General features: G+C 42.7%; 1 protein-coding gene across 2 annotated transcripts; it reads right to left on the reverse strand.

The window, feature by feature from the left end:
• Positions 1-5,993: 5,993 nt before the first annotated feature.
• Positions 5,994-18,538, reverse strand: OLR1 (oxidized low density lipoprotein receptor 1). 2 transcript variants are annotated; one of them, NM_001082633.1, is given in 6 exon segments: positions 6,899-7,694; positions 7,959-8,074; positions 8,685-8,824; positions 13,522-13,767; positions 15,916-16,017; positions 18,413-18,529. In NM_001082633.1, coding segments are annotated over 6 exon segments (837 nt in total). In that variant the 5' UTR covers positions 18,501-18,529; the 3' UTR covers positions 6,899-7,549.
• Positions 18,539-20,294: the final 1,756 nt, after the last annotated feature.

The following is a 20,294-nucleotide window of genomic DNA, read 5'->3' on the forward strand; positions in this document are numbered from 1 at the left end:
TTGCCCTTCCCAAAGAGGAAGACAGAGGCTCCCGAGGACTTGGATCCCGAGGAAGATGAACTGGCAAAGAAGAAAAGTTTGTTCTTCAGGGACCCAGAGGAAAGCACTGGCTTATCTGCCTTGCTTTCCCCAGTCTAAAAACCTGACCGTGCAGGAGCCTGGCAGGGTGCACCTGCCCCCCGACCGTGCAGGAGCCTGGCAGGGTGCACCTGCCCCCAGCCTGGAAACACTGTCGGTGGCGGCTGCTGCTGCTGGTTCTTCTTGTTTTGAGATTAATTTATTTTATTGATTTGAAAGGCAGAGAGCCTCTCTCTCTTTCTTCCTCATCTCTCGTCCCTCTCTCTCTCTCTCTCTTTGCACGACACATACACACACACACACACACACACACTTCTATCCGCTGATTCACCCAGATGGTCCATCTTTTGGCTCACTCCTTCAGATGGCCACAATAGCTTGGGCTGGGCTGGGTGGAAGCCAGGAGCCAGGAACTCCATCCAGGTCTCCCACGTGGGTGACAGGAACCCAAGTTAATTGAGCCATCATCTGCTGCTTCCCAGGGTGCTCATCATCAGGAAGATGGATTGGAAGCACAACTAGGACTCAAACGAGGCCCTGCAATGTGGGATGTGGTATCCTCAGCACCCATTTAAGTACTACACCAAATGCCCACCCCCGATTTGTTTTTGACAGACAGAGTGGATAGTGAGAGAGACAGAGAGAAAGGTCTTCCCTTTGCTGTTGGTTCGCCCTCCAATGGCCGCCACGGCTGGCGTGCTGCGGCCAGCGCACCGTGCCGATCCGAAGGCAGGAGCCAGGTGCTTCTCCTGGTCTCCCATGGGGTGCAGGGCCCAAGCACTTGGGCCATCCTCCACTGCACTCCCTGGCCACAGCAGAGAGCTGGCCTGGAAGAGGGGCAACCTGGACAGAATCCGGCGCCCTGATCGGGACTAGAACCCGGTGTGCCGGCACCGCTAGGTGGAGGATTAGCCTAGTGAGCTGCGGCGCCGGCCCCGATTTGTTTTTAAATTCTAACACTAAGCCATGGGGAGAAGAGTGGCCACAGCTCCGGGCCCTCACACCCAGGCCAGATACAGGCTCCAGGGCTCTGGAACTGGCTGCTCCCAGGATCTGCTGCCTGGCTTCCAGCTTAACCCCAGGGGCTCCTGCTGCCTAAGCCCAGGATCTCTTTCCCTGTGCCTTTGCCTCTGTGAGAATGAACGTATTTGACAGAGTCCTTAACAGAAGTTAGAAAACCCAGCTCTTCTCTGTCTTGGAGCTAGAGACACTCAAGCGAGGACTCAGGAGAGGCTCTGGTGGGGTTCTTGGGTGGGTGTTTTGCCCCCTGCTGGGTGGGATGAAATATTGAAACCCCACCCCTTACATTTTCTTTTTAAAGCTGGGATGTGTGTTAAAATGAAACAGACTGACAAACGAACAACCACAAAATGGAACCACAGATGTTAAGAATGTACACGTGTTCTGCTCAAGTGGCCAAATCAGATCAGCCCAAGGCTGGGGTACGAATATTCTAAGGGAATAACTTACTGACATAAGGAGTCAGTGAATTTATTCTAAAAAGGATGGGAGAGCAAATACTTCCAATTTTGCTAAGACAATGTCTGCTACATTTATTTTTTAAATGAGCCCTAAAAAATGTACAAACTGGTCTTGGGCCACAGGGAATACATATATAGGCTGCAGGCAAGAGCTGTTATTAAAAAGTATCAAACGGCCAGTGTTGTGGTGCAGCAACGTAAGCCACCACCTGCAACACTGGGATTCCACAGAGGCGTGGCTTTGAGTCCAGGCTGCTCCACTACTGCCCCAGCTCCCCGCTAACGGCCTGGGAAAGCAGCAGAAGATGGCCCTAGTGCTTGGGCCACTGCCACCCTCCCCTCGTGGGAGTCCTGGATGGCGTTTCTGGCTAGTAGATTCCTGCTGGCCCAGCCCTAGCTGTTGGGACCATTTGGAGAGTGAGCCAGTGGGTGGAAGATCTTTCTCTCTTTCTCTCTCTCTCTCTCTCTCTCTCTCTCTCTGTGTGTGTGTGTGTGTGCATGTGTCTCCCTCTTTCTCTGTTACTCTTTCAAAAAATAAGTAAATCTTAAAAAATGAATAATGTAAAGAAGAGGAACATTCATATCTTTGGGATCAGGAAGCAAGAAACAGACTACTGGAAAGAGTCATCCCTAGGATAAGTCAGCTTGGGTAAACTGCCTCTAAACCTAAGGTTTGGGACAACAATGCGGTGTTTGTAAAGACTGGAGGCAGAAATAGCAATGGTGAGTGGATGACTCCCTCGCACGGTCAGCTCAGCTGAGGCAGATCGCTGTCATCAGCTTTGAAACAGAAACCGTCCCAGACGCAGGGTCCTGAGATTCATCTTCCAGAGAGGCTTTGACGCTATCAGTTGCTTCAGCGGGATGAGAAGTTTCAGCACCTACTTACGAAATACTTACCTCGCTCGGACTTTTTGCTTAAAGGCAAGATGGGCTAACAAGGACCGATTTACCTCTCAACCTCAGTCCAGCAACCAAACAGAAGCAGACACACTGTGCAAAGCAACAGTTTCCAAAACACAGGGTAGTAAACCACAAAAGGTAAAGGATTCCTGAGGGGCTGTCCGGTTTTGACCACATCAGGCTGCTCCCAGGCCACAGACAGGCAAAGGAACCAAGGGAGATTCTGGCCAGCTCCCTGAGTAGACAAACTACAGCTGAGAGCCTGGGTGGACAAGATGGTGAGAGAGCTCACTGTGGAGTGAAGAGTGGGAAGAGCTGTGAGAAGGAAACTCAGGGGTCTGCAGTGGGACCCCCCACCCCCACCCCAAGTAATCAGCAGAGCACAGAGCAATGCACAAGGGTGAGAAAACCACCGGACAGGCCACGGGAAGAGAGGACCCGAAGGAACAATGCCCAGTACTCAGAGCCAACAGTGCCCTCCCCAAGCATGGGAGGGGGAGGAGAGGAAAGGGGAGGGAAGGATGGGGAGGGGAACTGGGGGGTCTGAAGGGGTGGAGAAGGAAAAGAAGAATAGTAGGAGGAGGGAGAGAGAGAAAGACACCTTAAGATGCTGTGGGATACTTTTAGCAGCTTAATACACATGTATCGGGGCTGGTGCTTGGTGTAGTGGATTGAGCCACCGCCTGTAGTGTTCATATCACATATGCGTATTAGTTTAAGTCCTGACTGCTTCACTTCGATGGAGCTCCCTGCTAATGCACCTGGGAAAGTAGTGGAAGATGGCCCAAGTCCTTGGGCCCCTGCACCCACGTGGGAGACATAGAAGAAGCTCCTGGTTCTGGTTTCGGATAGGCACAGCTACGGCTGTTGTGGCCAATTGGGGAGTGAACCATCGGATGGAAGACCTCTCTCTTTCTCTCTCTCTCTCTCTCTCTGCCTCTCCTCTCTCTGTGTGTAACTCTGACTGAAATTGGATGCCTGTGGTTAAGTCCCAGCTTTGCTCTGTATTCCAGCTTCTTGCTAATGTGCACACTGGGAGACAGCAGGTGATGGTTCAAGTACTTGGGTCCCTGTGACTCATGTGGAAAATCTAGATTAAATTCCTGGCAGTTATACGTGTTTGTGAGGTGGACCTGCAAGTGGAAGATCGCGCGCGCTCTCTCTCTCTCTCTCTCTGCCTTTCAAATAAATAAAATGAGTAAGTTTAGAAAAAGTTAATAAGCTATTGAATTTCTATAAACTAGCAATGGGGGCCAGCGCTGTGGCGTAGTTGGTAAGGCTGCCGCCTGCAGTGCTGGCATCCCTTATGGGTGCTGGTTCGAGTCCTGGCTGCTCCACTTTCAATCCAGCTCCCTGTTCTGGTCTGGGAAAGCAGTAGAAGATGGCCCAAGTGCTTGGGCCCTTGCACCCATATGGGAGACCTGGAAGAAGCTCCTGGCTCCTGGCTTTGGATTGGTGCAGCTCCAACCATTGCAGCCAATTGGGGAGTGAACCAGCGGATGGAAGACCTCTCTCTCTCTGCCTCTCCTTCTCTCTCTGTGTAATTCTGCCTTTCAAATAAATAAATAAATCTTTAAAAAAAACTAGCAGTAAACATTTGGAAATTAAAATTACAGATGATAACAATATAACATATAGTAACAAAAATATGAAATATATAATCTAACAAAATATGTAAAACATATCTACGGAGAAAACTAGAAAACATTGCTCATAGAAATTAAAGAATACCTAAGTAAACAAACTGATATGCCTTATTCAGGAGTCAGACAAATCAGCATTTTTAAGGTTTGAATTCTCCAAATTAATCTATAGATTCAATGCAGCCACAATAAAAGTTCCAAAACGCTTTGAACTTTTTTTTGACTAACATGTAATATTTGTGTATTTTTATGGGGTGGAGTGCAACATTTCAGCACTTACATGCAAGCTAAACTGACCAAGCCAGGCAGCCAGGCTCTCGTTTCCTCACCCTATCTTTATGTTTGCTGCCTGCTGGCTCCTCTCTTCCAATCCTTTAGATGGTATGTGATACATTGCTGTGAACTCGAGTCATCCCATTGTGCTGTGGAACACTAGAACTTGTTGATTCCTTTTAAATTATTTTCTATTTGATAGACAGATGAGGAGGAGGCAGGGAGAGAGAGAGAGAGAGAGAGAGTGTGTGTGTGCAAGTGCTCCCATCCATTGGCTAGTGCTCCCATCCTGCTGTGCTGGGGCTGGGGCTGGGATCTGGGAACACAATCCAGGTCTTTCACAGCTTACCAGGAATTTAATTACTGGAGCCTCACTTCTGCTTCCCCTGGTTATGCAATAGCAGGAGTCTGGAGTCAACAGCACAGCCCAGCACTGAACCCACTACTCTGACGTAGGATGTGGGAGAATTCATCACTAAACACCCACCCCTACAACTAGTCACTTTCATCTGACTGTGTTTTTGTACCCATTATACAACTTCCATTGATTACCCTTTCCTCACTTTTCCAAGGCTCTAGTAATCACAGTTCTAAGTTCAAATACACTACCCTTTTTAACTTCCACATATGGGAGAAAACATTTTGTAGAAACTGACAGACTGGGTTTGTGTTGTGGCATAGCGGGTAAAGCTGCCACCTGTGATGCTGGCATTCCAAATGGGTACTGGTTTGTGCCCCAGGCACTCCTCTTCCAATCCAACTCTCTGCTAATGGCCTGGGAAGAGCAGTGGAAGATGGTGCAAGTACTTGGGCCTCTGCCACACATGTGGGAGACTAGGATCAAGTTCTTGGCTTCTGGCCATTGGGACCATTGGGGATTGAATCGGCGGATTTATGACTTATTTCTCTCTCCCTTGTTCTATCTCTCCTCTATTACTCTTTCAAATTAATAAATTTTTTTAAAAAAAACATATAGATTACAAAAGATGTTCGAAATAATTTACCATTAGAAATAGTAAATCTAAATACAATGACATCACTGCATATGTATCAGAATGGCTCAAATTGTAAGACTCACCATATGAAATTCTGGCATGGATGAGATAGGACTGGAACATTCCTACAGTGCTTGTGGACATGTTAAGTGATACAATTTTGGGAAATAGTGTGTCACATTCTTTTTTTAAATTTTAAAAAAAGAATTTATATAAAGGTAAGAGATGTCATGTATTTCATTTGTACAGCTTTGAGAACATAATGATACTTCCCACCCTCCCTCCTCCTTCCTTTCTTATTTTCCTTTTAATTTTTCTGATGACATACTTTCAACTTACTTTATGATCACAAGCCTAACCCTCCACTAAATGAAGAATTCAATAAGCAGTAAGAAGAATAGAAAAGGGCTATAATCAATAATAAAATCCCCTATGTCAGTTTCAGTCAAATACATTCCTTTTTCTAATTCTATATATTAGAAGAGGAAAATTTGTATTTTGGGGATTAGCTTATTTCACTAAGCACAATGGTGCTAAAGAGCTAACCATACACTTCTTATATAATCCAGACTCCTGGGTGTTTACCTAAGATAAAAGAAATCCTGTGTTCACACAAAGACTTGTTCATGAATGTTCATAGCAGCTTTATTTGTAGTACTCAAAAACTGAGACAAGCCAAGTGTTGTCACCAGGCAAATGGATAAACAAATTGTGGTATATGCACACCAGTCAACACTGAACATTTTAATAAATGAATAACTGATACAAGCAAGAGGATGGAGATGTATGAATCAAAACAACTATGTGTAGTGTAAGAAGCTAGGCCAAAAACAGAAGGCGTAGTGTCTGAGTTCATTCATATGAAACTGCACAAACACAAGCTGAAAGCATCCTGGTCAGGGGTGGAGGCGTTGGAAGGTGCCTGATGAAACCTTTGGGGGTGATGGATGCAGTCACTATCTTGATGTTCACATGAAAACTTATCAAATTGTACCCTTTAATCAGTCCAGTTTTCTATGCCAACTATACTCAATAGAGCTGTCAACAAAAATATTGTGGAAAGATATTGTGTTTAATGTTTGTTATAAGATGGGTGCTGGGTTGAGTACAGCAAAAATGGAAAGACTTCCTTACAAAGCAGGATGGCCCATGCAGAGGGTGGAAATAGAAAGGCTATTTCTCCATTTCCACCTGCTTCTACTCAGCAACACTTGAATACCTGGCTCAGTTTGTTCTGGAATTGAGTGTGTTCATTTATTGATCTTGTATGTTTCTGAATTATACATCGCTCAACAGAGTTGGGGTGAGGTCACCAACAGTAAATTATGTATTTTAGGGGAGAAAATTCTACTACGCGTGTCTCGGGGCTTAGAGCTATGAAGCTGTTCTTTGGTAGATAAAAGATGAAGACATGACACAGGTTCAGGAAGTGATCATGGGTTGTAGATCAGTTCACAGAAAAGTCTATTTAACGACTAATTCCTTCCTGGGGCTCCTCCAGTTTCCCAATGTATGTGAGATGTGTGTGTGTGTGTGTGTGTGCACGCGCATGCAGGAGTCTGGACATGGACTGCAATTACAAAGACCAATGAGCAATGATTTTAAAGTGGAGAACGCACGCTTGTTTTCAGTTTGATCAGTGTGATCTTTCCTCTGTTTCTTCACGCTGCAGTTTCCCATGTGTAGTTCTCCTTTTCTGCTTTCTGCTTGCAGTTGGGCAAGTTCTCTGTGTTGTCTGCATGCAGGGAAGGCGCACTGAGGTAGACAAGACTGAGTGAAGTGGGCTCCCGAGCTTGGGGAGGAGTCAGATTTTAAATACAAAAGGGAAGTGCCGCTGAGGGCTGGCAGAGGCTTGGAAACAGCTGGTTGAACTAGAGAGAAGGGTGTTGGGGACAGATAGATAGATAATGAGATAAAGATAAATAAATAATAGATGTAGATAGGTGACAGATGTAGGTAGGTCAATAGATGATAAATACAGACAGATAGAAAGATGGGGGAAAAAAAAAAAACCCTTTTGCTACAAAGGTATCAGGCAGCTGGATCCCCCGTCTTTGCCTCTGATAAGGAGTTGAGCAGCTCTCAGGACTCTCACAGTCCGCACCTACGTCACAAGGAGTAGCTTACATTCCTGAATAAAGTTCATTGACTTTCTTTTCTTCCAGAGCCTTCAAATTCACTCTGATCTCAGCAGATTTGCCTTCTTCTGACAGATACTGTATGCAACTAAAATGCAGTTCTCAGCAAAAACATTTCCCTTCTGTATATATGCACAGGTGCCTGAAGGGTACCTCTGGGAAACAGCACCCTGGAATCTGAACCTGTAGGCAGGGAAGAAGAAAAGTTAGATTTACAGGCAATTTGTGTCAGGAAATCAACATTTTCTTTAAACTTCAAATCAATAATAAATGTGGTGAAGAAAACTCAAGAGGAGATCTAAATGGATAAAGGCAAATTCCTTTGTGCGAGAGGCAAGGAAGGAGACTTTCAGAAATCCCCTAAGCTCCCCTCTGGAGATAAAAGGGACCTCGGTGGAATGCAGCAGTAACTTCACTAGCAGGTTCAGCAAGGAATGGTGAACTCACAAGTGGGGCATCAGAGGAGAACCGTCTTCCCAGAGCCATGAGTAGTCGGGTTTCCTCCGAGACAATCCCATCCAGAATGGGAAGCTGGAATGGGAAGTCGCTTGCTGGATGAAGCCCTGTGGAGAACAGTGGTTGTGAGCTGATAGTGGAATCAATGTGAAATAGAATCTGAATGTCAGTTAGTGTTAGATTCATAAAAATGAAAACCAAAAAGGATCTTTGAGATACCCATGATGGGTCTTTTAAAAAAATCTGTTTTATTTACTTTATTTGAGAGGGAGAGAGAAAGTCTCCCATCTACTAGTTCCCTCCCCAGATGCCCACACAACTCAGGCTGGGCCAGACCAAAGCCAAGAGCTGAGTCTTCCCTCCAATATTGGTGACAGGGACCCGACTCTGAGCCATTGCCTGCTGCTTTTCAAGGGTACATGTTAGCAGGAAATCGGAATGGGGAGCAGAGCTAGAAGTTGAACTCGTGTTCTCTGATACAGGAAGTACTAGGACAAGTGGTTCCCCATCACATGCGATGGCTTTACAGAAATGTTTGCTAAAGCCTAGAGATAGTACCTAACTTGTCAATCCAAGGTCATGTACAGTTGGTGGCAGGACTGGGCTGAAGAACAGATCTTTGGGCCCTCAAACAAGGGTACCTCCACTGAGAACCTAAACCTCATTTATTTCCCATCACGCAACACTTCAGCCCAGCCATCATCTACAAACACTCACCAGATCTTCTGTGCTGTTAATTTTCAATAACTGGGCATCCAAAGACAAGCATTTCTCTTGACTACTTTCCCAATTAAATGATCCAGAGGAAAACAGATAACAGTTTTTTCCATGCCAGAGCCAGTCTTCGGGACAAGGACCTAGTAAGCAAAGCAGGTCTAATTAGTGAGTCATGTTCAAGTGTGAGTATTTCTACAAGTCTTAAATCACTTTGCCCCTAGCCCTCTTACATGGATCCCACTTCTTAATCAGAATTGTACTCAGACTCTGTGAATACCTAGATAGCCTCAGAGTACTTTTTCTCTATTTTTTGAAGAAAAACAATGCATTCTAACTTTTTTAAAGATTTATTTTATTTATTTGAAAGTCAGAATTACACAGAGAGGAGAGGCAGAGAGAGAGAGACACACACAGACAGAGAGAGAGAGGTCTTCCATCTGCTGGTTCACTCCCCAAATGACCACAATGGCCAGAGCTAAGCTAATCCGAAGCCAGGAGCCAGGAGCTTCTTTCGGGTCTCCCAAGCTGGTGCAGGGGCCCAAGGTCTTGGGCCATCTTCTACTGTTTTCCCAGGCCATAGCAGAGTGCTGGATGGGAAGTGGAGCAGCCGGGTCTTGAACTGGTGCCCATATGGGATGCTGGCGCTTCAGGCCAGGGCGTTAACTGACTGCGCCACAGTGCCAGTCCCACATTCTAATTTTAGTACAAAAAATTACTTCCTGTTTAGCATTTTCTTTTCCCCTGTTACAAAGTGAGACAGGCTGCAATGTGATTTCAGAATCTGATCTATTTTTTAAACTTATATTTGGAATAATGGGAGAGTTAAGAGGGGTAACTATTGAATTGCCATTTTGATATTAGAAGTTATGCTTATGCATTTTAAAACTTTACATCTTTGAATAATGGGTTGACAAACTGTCTTCCTATTTTCAGACACAGGCTAAGCAATGCAGTAGCCATATGTGATTTCTGAATATTTGAAATGTGGCTAGTTTGAATTACGAGGTACTGTGAATATAAGATACATATCTGATTTTGAAAATTTGGCATAAAGAAGAATGTAAAATATTCTATCAATAACTTTAACATTGGTTATTGAAATAATATTTAAATATTTTAGATGAATTAAAATGTGATACTGAAAAGTTTCATTGACTTTTTTCATTTTTAAATGTGTTTACTAGAACATTTAAGGTTACACAGTGATACACACTATATTTCATTTGGACAGAGTTGTTCTTGGGGGAATAAAATATTGATGTAGAGTGAGCAATAAGATTCCAGAAAATAGGGAGGTTTTCCAGTAGCAAAGTTCACAGGGATTCCAAAATAACTTACTCAGACCTTAGGCAATAGGCAAAATATGCCAGTCTCTATCCATGCATGGATGTTTTCAACAACCCTCAAATCACCATCATCATCATTGTCATTGTCTCTTCCATTGTGTTAGTAACACTTGGCATCTGTTTTTGCAGAAGCATAGCTTCTTGGTCTACCCCATGACCAAAAGGTGGCACAAACCATCAGATAATTGTATAAGAGTTGGCTTTATCTGAGAGGGGAGAGTAGGAGGGCAGTTGACAATGAAGGATGAATGTCAATAAGAATATAAAAGGCAAAGCCCAAGCAACATACACAACTTCTGTGCGTCTTTATTTGCCTCACCTGTCACATTATGTAAAGGTAAAAATTACATGGGCTGGAGGAACAATCTAGTCAAGCTTTCCAAGCTATGAAAAAGCAAGAAAGACACATATCAAAACATGGCAGCTTAATGCACTGCATTTCTTTGTGTGTGTGTGTGTGTGTGTGTGTGAAGTTAACAAACACAAATGTTACTCAGTATGTAACTATTGGAAGTACTTTGCGTATGTTAACGTGTTTGATCCTCATAACAACTCTATGAGATTGGTTCCATCAATGTTTCCCATCTGAGAAACAGAGAACATGGGGATTTGAACCTAGGTGGTCTAACTGCTGTGTTTAACCATCGTATCACACTACCTCTCAATCTTCTAAGTCAGACCCATTCAAAGAAATATTTCTTGGTGCCCTTCTCAATGTTTTGATACAGAACCTTGGAGTCAATCTGGAATCCGCCAGTTTTAGCCAGGTGCATGCACACCATAGCATGAGAAGCACCAGTAATTCCGGTGCTGAATGAAAGCCTACCGCTGGGACTGCCTGGTACCTCATCAACTCAGTGACTGCAAGCAAACTCACCGGAGCTCCTCAGTCACTCCTCATACAAGGGTGCTTCTAAGAGTTTGTGGAGTGGGGAATTGAAAGATAAATCCATTTTGGTGAAGAAAAATTTTGAAATCCATAAATACAAAGGATTCATGGAGAATGTATTATGAAAAAACTGCACCAACTTCAAAATTTGGGGAACAAAATAATCCTGTCTTTAAAAATAGTTTTATTTTATTTATTGGAGAGAGAGAAACAGAGTGAATAGGATGGGGGTGGGGAAAAAGAGAGAGAGAGAGAGGAAAAAAAAATGTGCTTCCATCTGTGTTAGGAAACTGGCAAACTGGCGCAGTTTTAGCCAGGTGGCCACATGGCCCAGCTACCTGAGCCAGGCTCCACCCCCATCCTAATGGGATTCGCTGCTCCTCTTCCCTGCCCCCCTCGGGCAAAGTTTTAAAAGGACCTGTTCCTGAACACGTGCTGTGTTGGTCCTTCTCTCCTGCGCTCTCTTGGCCTCTCTTGGTCTCTCTTGGCTCCTCTCCTCCTCTCATCTCTCTTCTCCTTCCTCTCTGTCTCTCTTACAGTCTCCTTTTCTTTTCCCTTTGCCGCCCCTTCACTCCGGTCTGTAGGGTGTTCCCCAATAAACCCTTTCCTTTACTCCGGTGTCCAGTGTGTTTTGCGACGGTTAACATTAATATATAACAAGCTGCTCATTCACTCTTCAAATGCCCGCAACTGGTGGGACTAGGCTGGGTCACAGCTGGAAGCCTGAACTCAATTCTAGCCCACTGTGGTTCCCTAGGTGGGTGGCAGGGCCCCATTTACTCAGACCATCACCACTGCCTCCCACGGTCTGCACTAGCAGGAAGCTGGAATCAGTAGTTAGAGCTGCAGATCAAACCCAGGTACTTCCACGTGGAACACTGTTATCCTAACGTGTCGAAATGCCTGCCCCAAACTGATCTTTTAATTCCACTTTTTCCACAACTTTTTGAAGTACCCTTGTACACTGAGGACCACAGACTTGTTAATAAGAAAAGCAAAACTTGCCTCAAACTTGGGAAAACTGCCATACTTTTTCCTTGTTGTATTTTAGGGTTTATTTCTTTGGCTTTTTCCCCCTTTTCTTTCTGTTTTTTGTTTGTTTGTTTGTTTTAAACATCTCAAAGCTGCTTGATAAAAAGCAGAACTTAAATTGGTGTCTCTAATAACCAGTCTTTATCTGACACTGTCAAAGAGTGGAATATGTTACCTGGCATGTCTGCCCTCTGTGGACATGCTATTTATTATTTTTGACTAATTATTCATGTGTGGCATCTCTGGGAGATGATTCTGAATGGTACTGACATAGCTTTAATCCAATACAATTTACATTTGATAAAGGCAGAGCAGTTTAAACAGCTCTACTGTGAGATAAACCATTGGTTGGTATGCAGCTATGTCTGGCCCCTGTCAACATTCCTATCTTTGATACATAAGCCTCCTTTCTTCAAGCTTTTATGGAAGTGTTGTATTTATTTCCTGCAGGTTCTTTCCTGAAGCAGATTAAACACATGCTTGACACTTGCTCAAGATCAGGTTGTCTAAAATCTCTGCTTATTTTGGCCATTTAAATTACCCTGTGCATAGTGAAGGGGTTTATGAACTGCAAAAACCTTACACAAAACTACTTATCATTATTCTTATCATTTAACTGTATCTGGGTTTCAATTTTTTCACCCATAAAATTAAGAGATGGTATTCCTGGACTATTATTATATAATCATTATTCAAAGAATATCACTTGATTGAAAATTAAGCAAGCTGCACCAGCAACAAGCTGGATAAATTCCTACTTATTAGAAGCAGCTGGTTTCTTTTTTTAAAATTTTTATTTATTTATTTATTTTGACAGGCAGAGTGGACAGTGAGAGAGACAGAGAGAAAGGTCTTCCTTTTGCCGTTGGTTCACCCTCCAATGGCCACCGCGGCCATTACTCACTGGAGAAAAGATCATATACATAGTTGAGTAGCTTGATGTTGTAGACATTAATGTTTCTGCCTGACTCCTAGACTCCGAGTACACTTTAGACAGTGGAGACCAACTCAGTTCTGTGAACTGACTCCCTGGACCCCTCACATCCTTGTCTAGTGTGCAGTTATCTGCGTAAGACTTCCAAGCCAGCCCACCTCCACTGAGTCTGTTTAGAAGTGCTGCCTTCTAAGGTACATTGGCTTAGCAGGAAGCCACTGAGGAAGAGGAGGTGAGGAGTTGCCAGGACAAGTCCCCTTAGAGAAAGAAATCCAGTGGTTAAGATCATTGGAATGGAAAGAGATAAAGATCTCCGGCAAGGCGTGTGGGTAGGACAGTGCTTCCAGGAAAATCCTCAAACTAGAATTTTTAAAAGAAAGAATAAGCTCTTCTGATAAGGAAGAAAAACTGAAACCCACTGAAAGGTCTGCTCAAATCAGACATCTCAAGGATTTGGTGTAGATTAGGACAAGGATGACAAAAAGAGAGCGTCTAGGGTAGGATTAGTTGTTACAAATGAATAACTGAGACCTATATCAATATGCCAACTTTGAGCCTGGAGGTATTTCCAGACAATAGTTCAGACTGAGCAGAAAGCCTGCTGCTGCATCTCTTCACACACCCCACACCCCGTACCTGAAAAGTTGTCCATTCTCTTCAGAGCCTCTTGGAGATTCAGGTACTGATGGTTAAGTTCCATTTGCTTTTTGGATTTTTCATCCAGCCTCTTGGCAAGAGTTTCTATCATTTCTTTGAGTTCCCTTTGTGACTCCTGGGAAGCTGCTTCTGCCTGCTGCTGGGCTAAGACCTGTCCCTCCAGTATATTCTCCTGCAGAGTGAGGTTTGCTTGCTGTTGCTTTAGGAGGTCAGATACCTGCAATACTAAATCACACCCGATTCCATTTTCAATCCTCGGCAAAAATTCCTCCAAATGGATTTTTTAAGTAAATCGGTACACAAACTCAAATAACCTATCTTGACAACAGATAAGATACTGGAAAATGACCTAAATGCAATCAGATATTGTGGATTTGGAAGTTAATTTCAGGAATTGTACTAGTGACAAAAAAAGAGATTTTATTTTTAATTGAGAGTTATACACAAGTTAAGAGTAATCACAGCACACAAAGTGTAATAGTCGAATAAAATATAGCCAGACACCCATGAGATTCAGTGGTTATTAATAGAAATAGCCATTAATGATGTACTCTATTTGTGTCTTAATTATTTCACTACATCTCCTCCCATTCTGTCTGTTCTTTCAGACTTCCTAATTTTATTTAGGAACTGTGGTGCTCAGAATTATTTTAAATTATTGTGTCATAAAAGTCTCAAAACTTTTTTTTGGCTACAGCATATTTTAGGAAGGGTGGAGATGAAATGAGGTTGTGAAATCAAGCAGAAGTGAATTTTAGGGTCAAATAGCTCAGTTATAGATTTTTTTTAAACCAAAAATATTATTTATTTGAAAGGGAGACACACACATACACACACACACCCAGAGAAAGAGAAAAATTGAGACATAAATACAGATGAAGAGAGATCTTTCATTTACTGTTTTACCCTCCAAGTGCCTGTAGCAGCTAGGGCTAGGGCAGGCCAAAGTCAGGAGCCAGGAACTTAGTCTGGATCTCCCACATGGGTGGCAGGGATGCAACTTCTTGATGTCTCTTAGGGAGTCCATTAGCAGAAAGTTAGAATCAGGAGCAGAGCTGAGACTTGAACCCAGGCACTCCCATATGGGAAGCTGGTATCTTAGTGTCCCAAGCAGTGTCTTAACTGCTGGGCCACACATCTGCCCCTCAGTTCTGGAGTCCTGATGGTAGAGTACAGAACAGACCTCCTGGCTTCAAGGTCAAATGTGACCCTTGTAGGTGACCAAAGCCTCAGAGGAAGGCTCCTACAGTCCCTGACACTGAGTCAAGGATGCCTCTCTCATTAGGAAAGACCTTAAGTGTCTATAGATGGAAATAACAGTAGTTTGTGAATTTGAACAACCAACAAGCCAATAGCAAATCAAAATCTTTAGTAACCTAGATCCTAGGCAGCTGAAGCATCTCAGATCTACAACCTAACACACAGGCAGAGCAGATGGATGATGGGCACCACTTTCTTTCTCTCTAAGCCACTCTGGTCTTTCTTTTCACTTCCTCTTTTCCTCTCAATATCCTCTCTTGCTAAATGGTCATATTACAAATTTGGCAGTTTTTAAAAACAGAATACAGATATTTTTTGAAAACATATTTTTTCAGTTTATTTGAAAGTTGGGGGAGGGGAGAGAGAGAAAGAGAGAGAGAGACAGGGAGAGGGAGAGGGAGAGAGAAAGGGAAAGAGAAAGGGATAGAGAGAGAAACCTTCTATCTACTAATTCACTCCCCAAATTCCTACAGTATCTGAGGCTGGGCCAGTCTGAAACCAAGAACCTAGAACTCAATCCAAGTCTTGCAAATGAGCTGCAAGCATTTGAGTAGTTGGGACCCAGGGACTCGAGTCATCATCTGTTGCCTCCCAGGATATGTATTAGCAGGCAGCCACGTCAGAGTGGAGCTGGGGCTCAAATCCCACATATCCCAAGCATCATCTTAATTGCTGTACCAAACACTGCCCCTACATTTTGTTTCAAATATTTTACTTATTGTATTTATGGTTCTTAACTTTAAAATAATATTTAATCACCACTATTTCAAAAAAATCCATAAAAACTAAATTTCTTTTATGTTTAGGTCTCTGAAGTAATCGTGTGGAATAGCAACTTCAAATAATTTTCTTCTCCATCGTTGTAGCATTTAAATAGACATGATCTATGAACTTATGAAAACAAAAAGCCAACCATTTATAATCTTCATTCCAACTCTCTACTCATTTGAGGTATGAACAAAATATACTTACTCCTTTTCCCACACTAAAAACATTTTGCCTAAACAGAATCTAAATCAAGACTGTTTTGTAGTTGTTACAAAACAAACTTAAACACTTACCAGCCCTCATCCTCCCCCCACTCACACACCATTTCCCTATTTCAGCACTTACATTGCATCCCCAGCATTATAATGGTCACCAGTGATCCCAGGCAAAGGACTCCGAGAGCCACAGCAGCTGGGCACCACCACGGAGAAGAAAGAAAACGGAGACCTGGAGTGACAGAGGACATTAGCGAGATGAGTAAGAATGGGAAGAAGTCATATTGTTCTCTGGGTCCTGTCTGTATTTGGAGCTCTGCTTTCCTCACCTCTGGTCCTCCCATTGGTTCTGAAAGCAGTTTCTTCTACATGTTTACAGAGGAAATAAAAGGATCGTTAAAGGACTGGCGTGGTGCCTCCAGGACCACACAACTGCCAGGATTCCACACCAAATGCCTAAGTTTATAATCTGCCTAATCTCCCCACAGTGACTCTGCAAGAAACTCCCAGTCCAGCCTGGTTGGATCAGCTTCACCGACAGTACAGAGAGCCTGATGCTTGTAACACAGGTCATGTGTACACATGTGTGTGTGCACACACGTGTTTTATAAGGAACATGATATGAACAGATATCAGGCATCAAGAAATAAGTTTCAGGCAATTAATGAACAGAGATTTCCTTAAAGTATCCTGTACATTATTACATAGTCTTTAATGTTTAGTCCACTAAAATTACATCTTGAAATTGGAGCTTTTTTTGAGCAAAGACAAATCAGAAGGAAACTTCAGTATTCTCATGGCTTATACTAACAGCATGTCCTACACTAATACCAATTCTGGGGTTGTTGTTATAAGAGGAAAATTCATCATTTTTATGAAAATAAATAAATCCTATAGCTTACAGGTGTCAGAATATCTCTTTATGTGTTCCATCAGTAACAAAGCACAGATAATATTGGATCTGTAGGAAAAAATTCCATACAATATATTTGGCTTCCTCATTTAATGAGAAAAACAAATAAAGCACTGATATTGTTATCTTCAATATGCAAATAGAAAAGTGAAGGGTTCCATCATGTGCTTAAAATCAGATGATAAAATCTAAAGAGATATTAAATTTAATTGTCTATCGCTATATAACTGGCTATACCACATCACAAAATTTCCAGTGTGAATGGACAATGATCCAAGTCAACCAACACACAAATATGTTCAAAGAGCTTTCATGATTCAAAAGCACTGTGCTAGACTCTGCAGATGATAAAGAGAACACAGGCATTTTTGACAGTGAGGAGTATAAGGGTACTTATGGAAAATATGTATTATGGAAAAACTATGTATGGATTGCAAAAAAATTATTTTGCAACATAATAAACTTATCCTTTCATTCTATTTTCCATTAAGTTCTTGAAGTACCCGCATGTGGTTCTTTCACTGACTCAATAGTTTCTGAAGTCCAGTGTGTGTGTGTGGCAAGCTTGGAGATGCAGAAGATAACTTTCTCTTGTGAACAAGTGACCAATCATATCCTCAGAAGCAATTATCTCCTGTGAAGTTTTCAACCCATCTCCCTCTGGCAAATATTCATCTCATTAGGATGTCAAGTATGTTCACCACTTCTGGATGATAAAATTCCTGAATTTTTAGAATTTTTACTTAAAAAAAATGGGAGGACCTATAGCTGTGAAAGATCTTCTTTGTTTCTCTATACCTCCCTTTGTCCTGTTCCCTTGGTAGGTAGAAGCCATTAATTCAATTCCACCCCTACTATTGTTTTCCTAATCAGAAAATAATTCAATTCTTTGCAGCTGGACATGAATCTAACCAGGGTTCTGAAAGAATTAATTTAATATTACAGCAAAAGTCAAGCACTCAATCCTACTGTATGAATAATGAATGAATGAGTAAACAAGCTATTATTATTTCTTGTAGGTCTACCCATAAATGCCAGCCTTTTTTTCATACCAAGTTATGTCATCATCTCCAACTTATTTTCCTATGGAGAGAAATCTTTATCTTGTTTATTGGAAACATGATCTGAAATTTTCTTATCCAAATTTCTGGTAAAACTTGTTTTTCCTCTCCTCCTTATATTTTGTTCTTTTTTCTCAGGATAAATATAAAATAAGGCAATTTATCCAAATTGTTGAAATGGAATTATGAATTAACATATACTTAAAGAGTTTAGATTACATGTATCAAATAGAAATTATATTTTTTTCAGTTATATATAATAAAATTATATGCTAAAAAATACTGAATATCCTGTGATTTACTTTGGATAATTTATATTTCAAGTTTGCAGTATCTCAAAGGCACTTACAAAAGTTATTGGTGTACACACTGGGTCAGAAGGGATTGGATTTTGGATAAATAGATAAATAAATAAAAATAATACATTTAAAGTGAACATCATAGAGAATAGCTTACAATAAATTCTCTAAGTATTATCATCTCCATCATCACCATTATATCTGACTTGTTTTTCTGTAAGGCAAACGGCATTAACTGTACTATGTTTTCCGATACTTGGGTGTCTAGCTTTCCAATCCTATTCTTCAATAAATTTACACTTTTGAGCCTGTGTTGAGATTCTGTTCCTCTACACCTTTGCCCATCCCTGGTACCTTTAGGTTTCTTCCCATTCGACTTCTGATCAGGCTGGTCCTTCATGGGCTTGACCTTGAGGTCGTCAACAGCCATTTCCAAATTCATGCCAAGAACGAGAGATGGAAGCAGTGAAAGACTTCCACAAACTGAGAGTGTGCACACTTCTGCCGGAGTATTTAAAGAGCCACTGTTATCTAATAGAATGACTCAATCACTCGGTAGGAGGAAGGGGAGGTTTTTGCTTCATTTTGGGAAGTTGGCTGACGCATTCTTGAGTTATGTCTATTGCAGGTGGGGAAAGTTGTGATTCTGATACTGTTTCAGCATGTTTCACTAAGTAAATTCTGAAAGGGAAAACTGTATTTTCCATGACCATTAGGGGAGAGGCATTGTTGTACTCCTGCTTCAGACAAGGAAACAGAAATTCAAAAAGAGTGCGTGACACTAAATTTGTGAGAGTGCATTTGGGCCAGCTTATTTCATTCCAACAGTCAGAGCTGTTTGTTAATTTCACCATAGTACATGTCTCTATGTCTATATAGTGTCTTTCACAACTCATACATTTTTCTTTGTATCTGTCACTTTGTTCTTTGTAGGCATCTTCCAGACTAAGATTAAATGCTTTTTCTTTTTTTATGAGAGAGAGAGAGAGAGAGAGAGAGAGAGAGTTCCTATCTGCTGGTTCACTCCCCAAATACCAGCATCAGCCAAGGGAGACCAAAGCTAGGTCTCCCACATGTAGGATAGTTTCCCAAATACTTGAGCCACCATGGCTGCCTCCCAGGATCTTCATTAGCAGGAAGCTGTGATCAGGAAGCAGAGCCAAGTGTCAAATCAAGGTGTACAGGTGTCGCTCCCTGTCTTCGTGGAGGAACGACACAGGACCCTGCGCTGTTCTTTTGTCTGCTCGGCCCTCCCCGGGTTTGCTGCTGGTTCTTCCCGGGTTGGCTACCGACCCTTCCACCTCCGTGGAGGGGCGTTCCCCCTGCCACATTCCCCACTTCCGCGGGGGAGCAGCACACCGCCGGCTGGCTCTCTCGGGGGCTGCACAGGTGTTCCCCTTAGATGTTCCTGGTGCATGTTGTCTCTCTCCTCCTTTATAGTCCTCTTCCACCAATCCCAACTCTGCTACCCACATGCCGAGTACGCTGCTCTCCTCCAATCAGGAGCAGGTCCCACAGTCTATTGGTTGAACTGGAGGCATCTGTGTAGAAGCTGTTTCCCTTCTCAGCGCCATATTGTGGGAAAGCAGATGCATAGAATAAGTCTTAATTCCAGTAACTTAGTCTAGTCCGAGTTGCTCCCCACATACAGGCATCCTAACTGGTGTTTTAACAACTGAGTGAATCCCTGGCCTGCTGTCATTTTTAAAGTTGATAGTAGACATGAAAATTTGGGATGAGTCATCTATAACTCCTATTAATGCAGTGATGTGCTGGATAATTTTAGAACTTAACTAAGGGTACCATTTCTTTCTTTCTTTTTTTAAGATTTATTTATTTATTTGAAAGGCAGAGTTACAGAGAGAGAGGTCCTCCATCCACTGTTTCACTCCTTGAATGGCCGCAATGGCAAGAGCTGAGCCGGTCAGAAGCCAGGAGCCAGGAGCGCCTTTCTGGTCTCCCACGTGGGTCCAGTGGCCCAAGCACTTGGGCCATCCTTTGCTGCTTTGTCAAGCATATTAGCAGAGAGCTGGATTGGAAGTGGAGCAGCTAGGACCCAAATTGCCATCCATATGTGTGTGTAAAGCTGGGACTGCAGGCAGTGGCTTTACCCTCTGCCACAGTGCAGGCCCCAAGGGTACCATTTCATACAGTTGCAATGTGACATAGAAGCACACAGCCCTGTATAGTCAGAACTAGTTTCAGATCTTCCCCAAGATCTGCAACCTTACGGAAT

The sequence above is a fragment of the Oryctolagus cuniculus genome, chromosome 9 (assembly GCF_964237555.1).
Source record: "Oryctolagus cuniculus chromosome 9, mOryCun1.1, whole genome shotgun sequence".
NCBI classification, from domain to species: domain Eukaryota; kingdom Metazoa; phylum Chordata; class Mammalia; order Lagomorpha; family Leporidae; genus Oryctolagus; species Oryctolagus cuniculus.

Bases quoted from the DNA above. Each gene is read 5' to 3' on its own strand.
- OLR1 (XM_070048307.1), bottom strand. From the start codon at position 18,500: ATGAATTTGGAAATGGCTGTTGACGACCTCAAGGTCAAGCCCATGAAG. The intron at 13,768-18,412 runs GTACCAGGGATG...GGTGTGATTTAG, and splicing joins GAATGGGAAGAAACCTAAAG to TATTGCAGGTATCTGACCTC. The intron at 7,695-7,958 runs GTGAGTTCACCA...CCCTGCCTACAG, and splicing joins TCTCCTCTGATGCCCCACTT to GTTCAGATTCCAGGGTGCTG.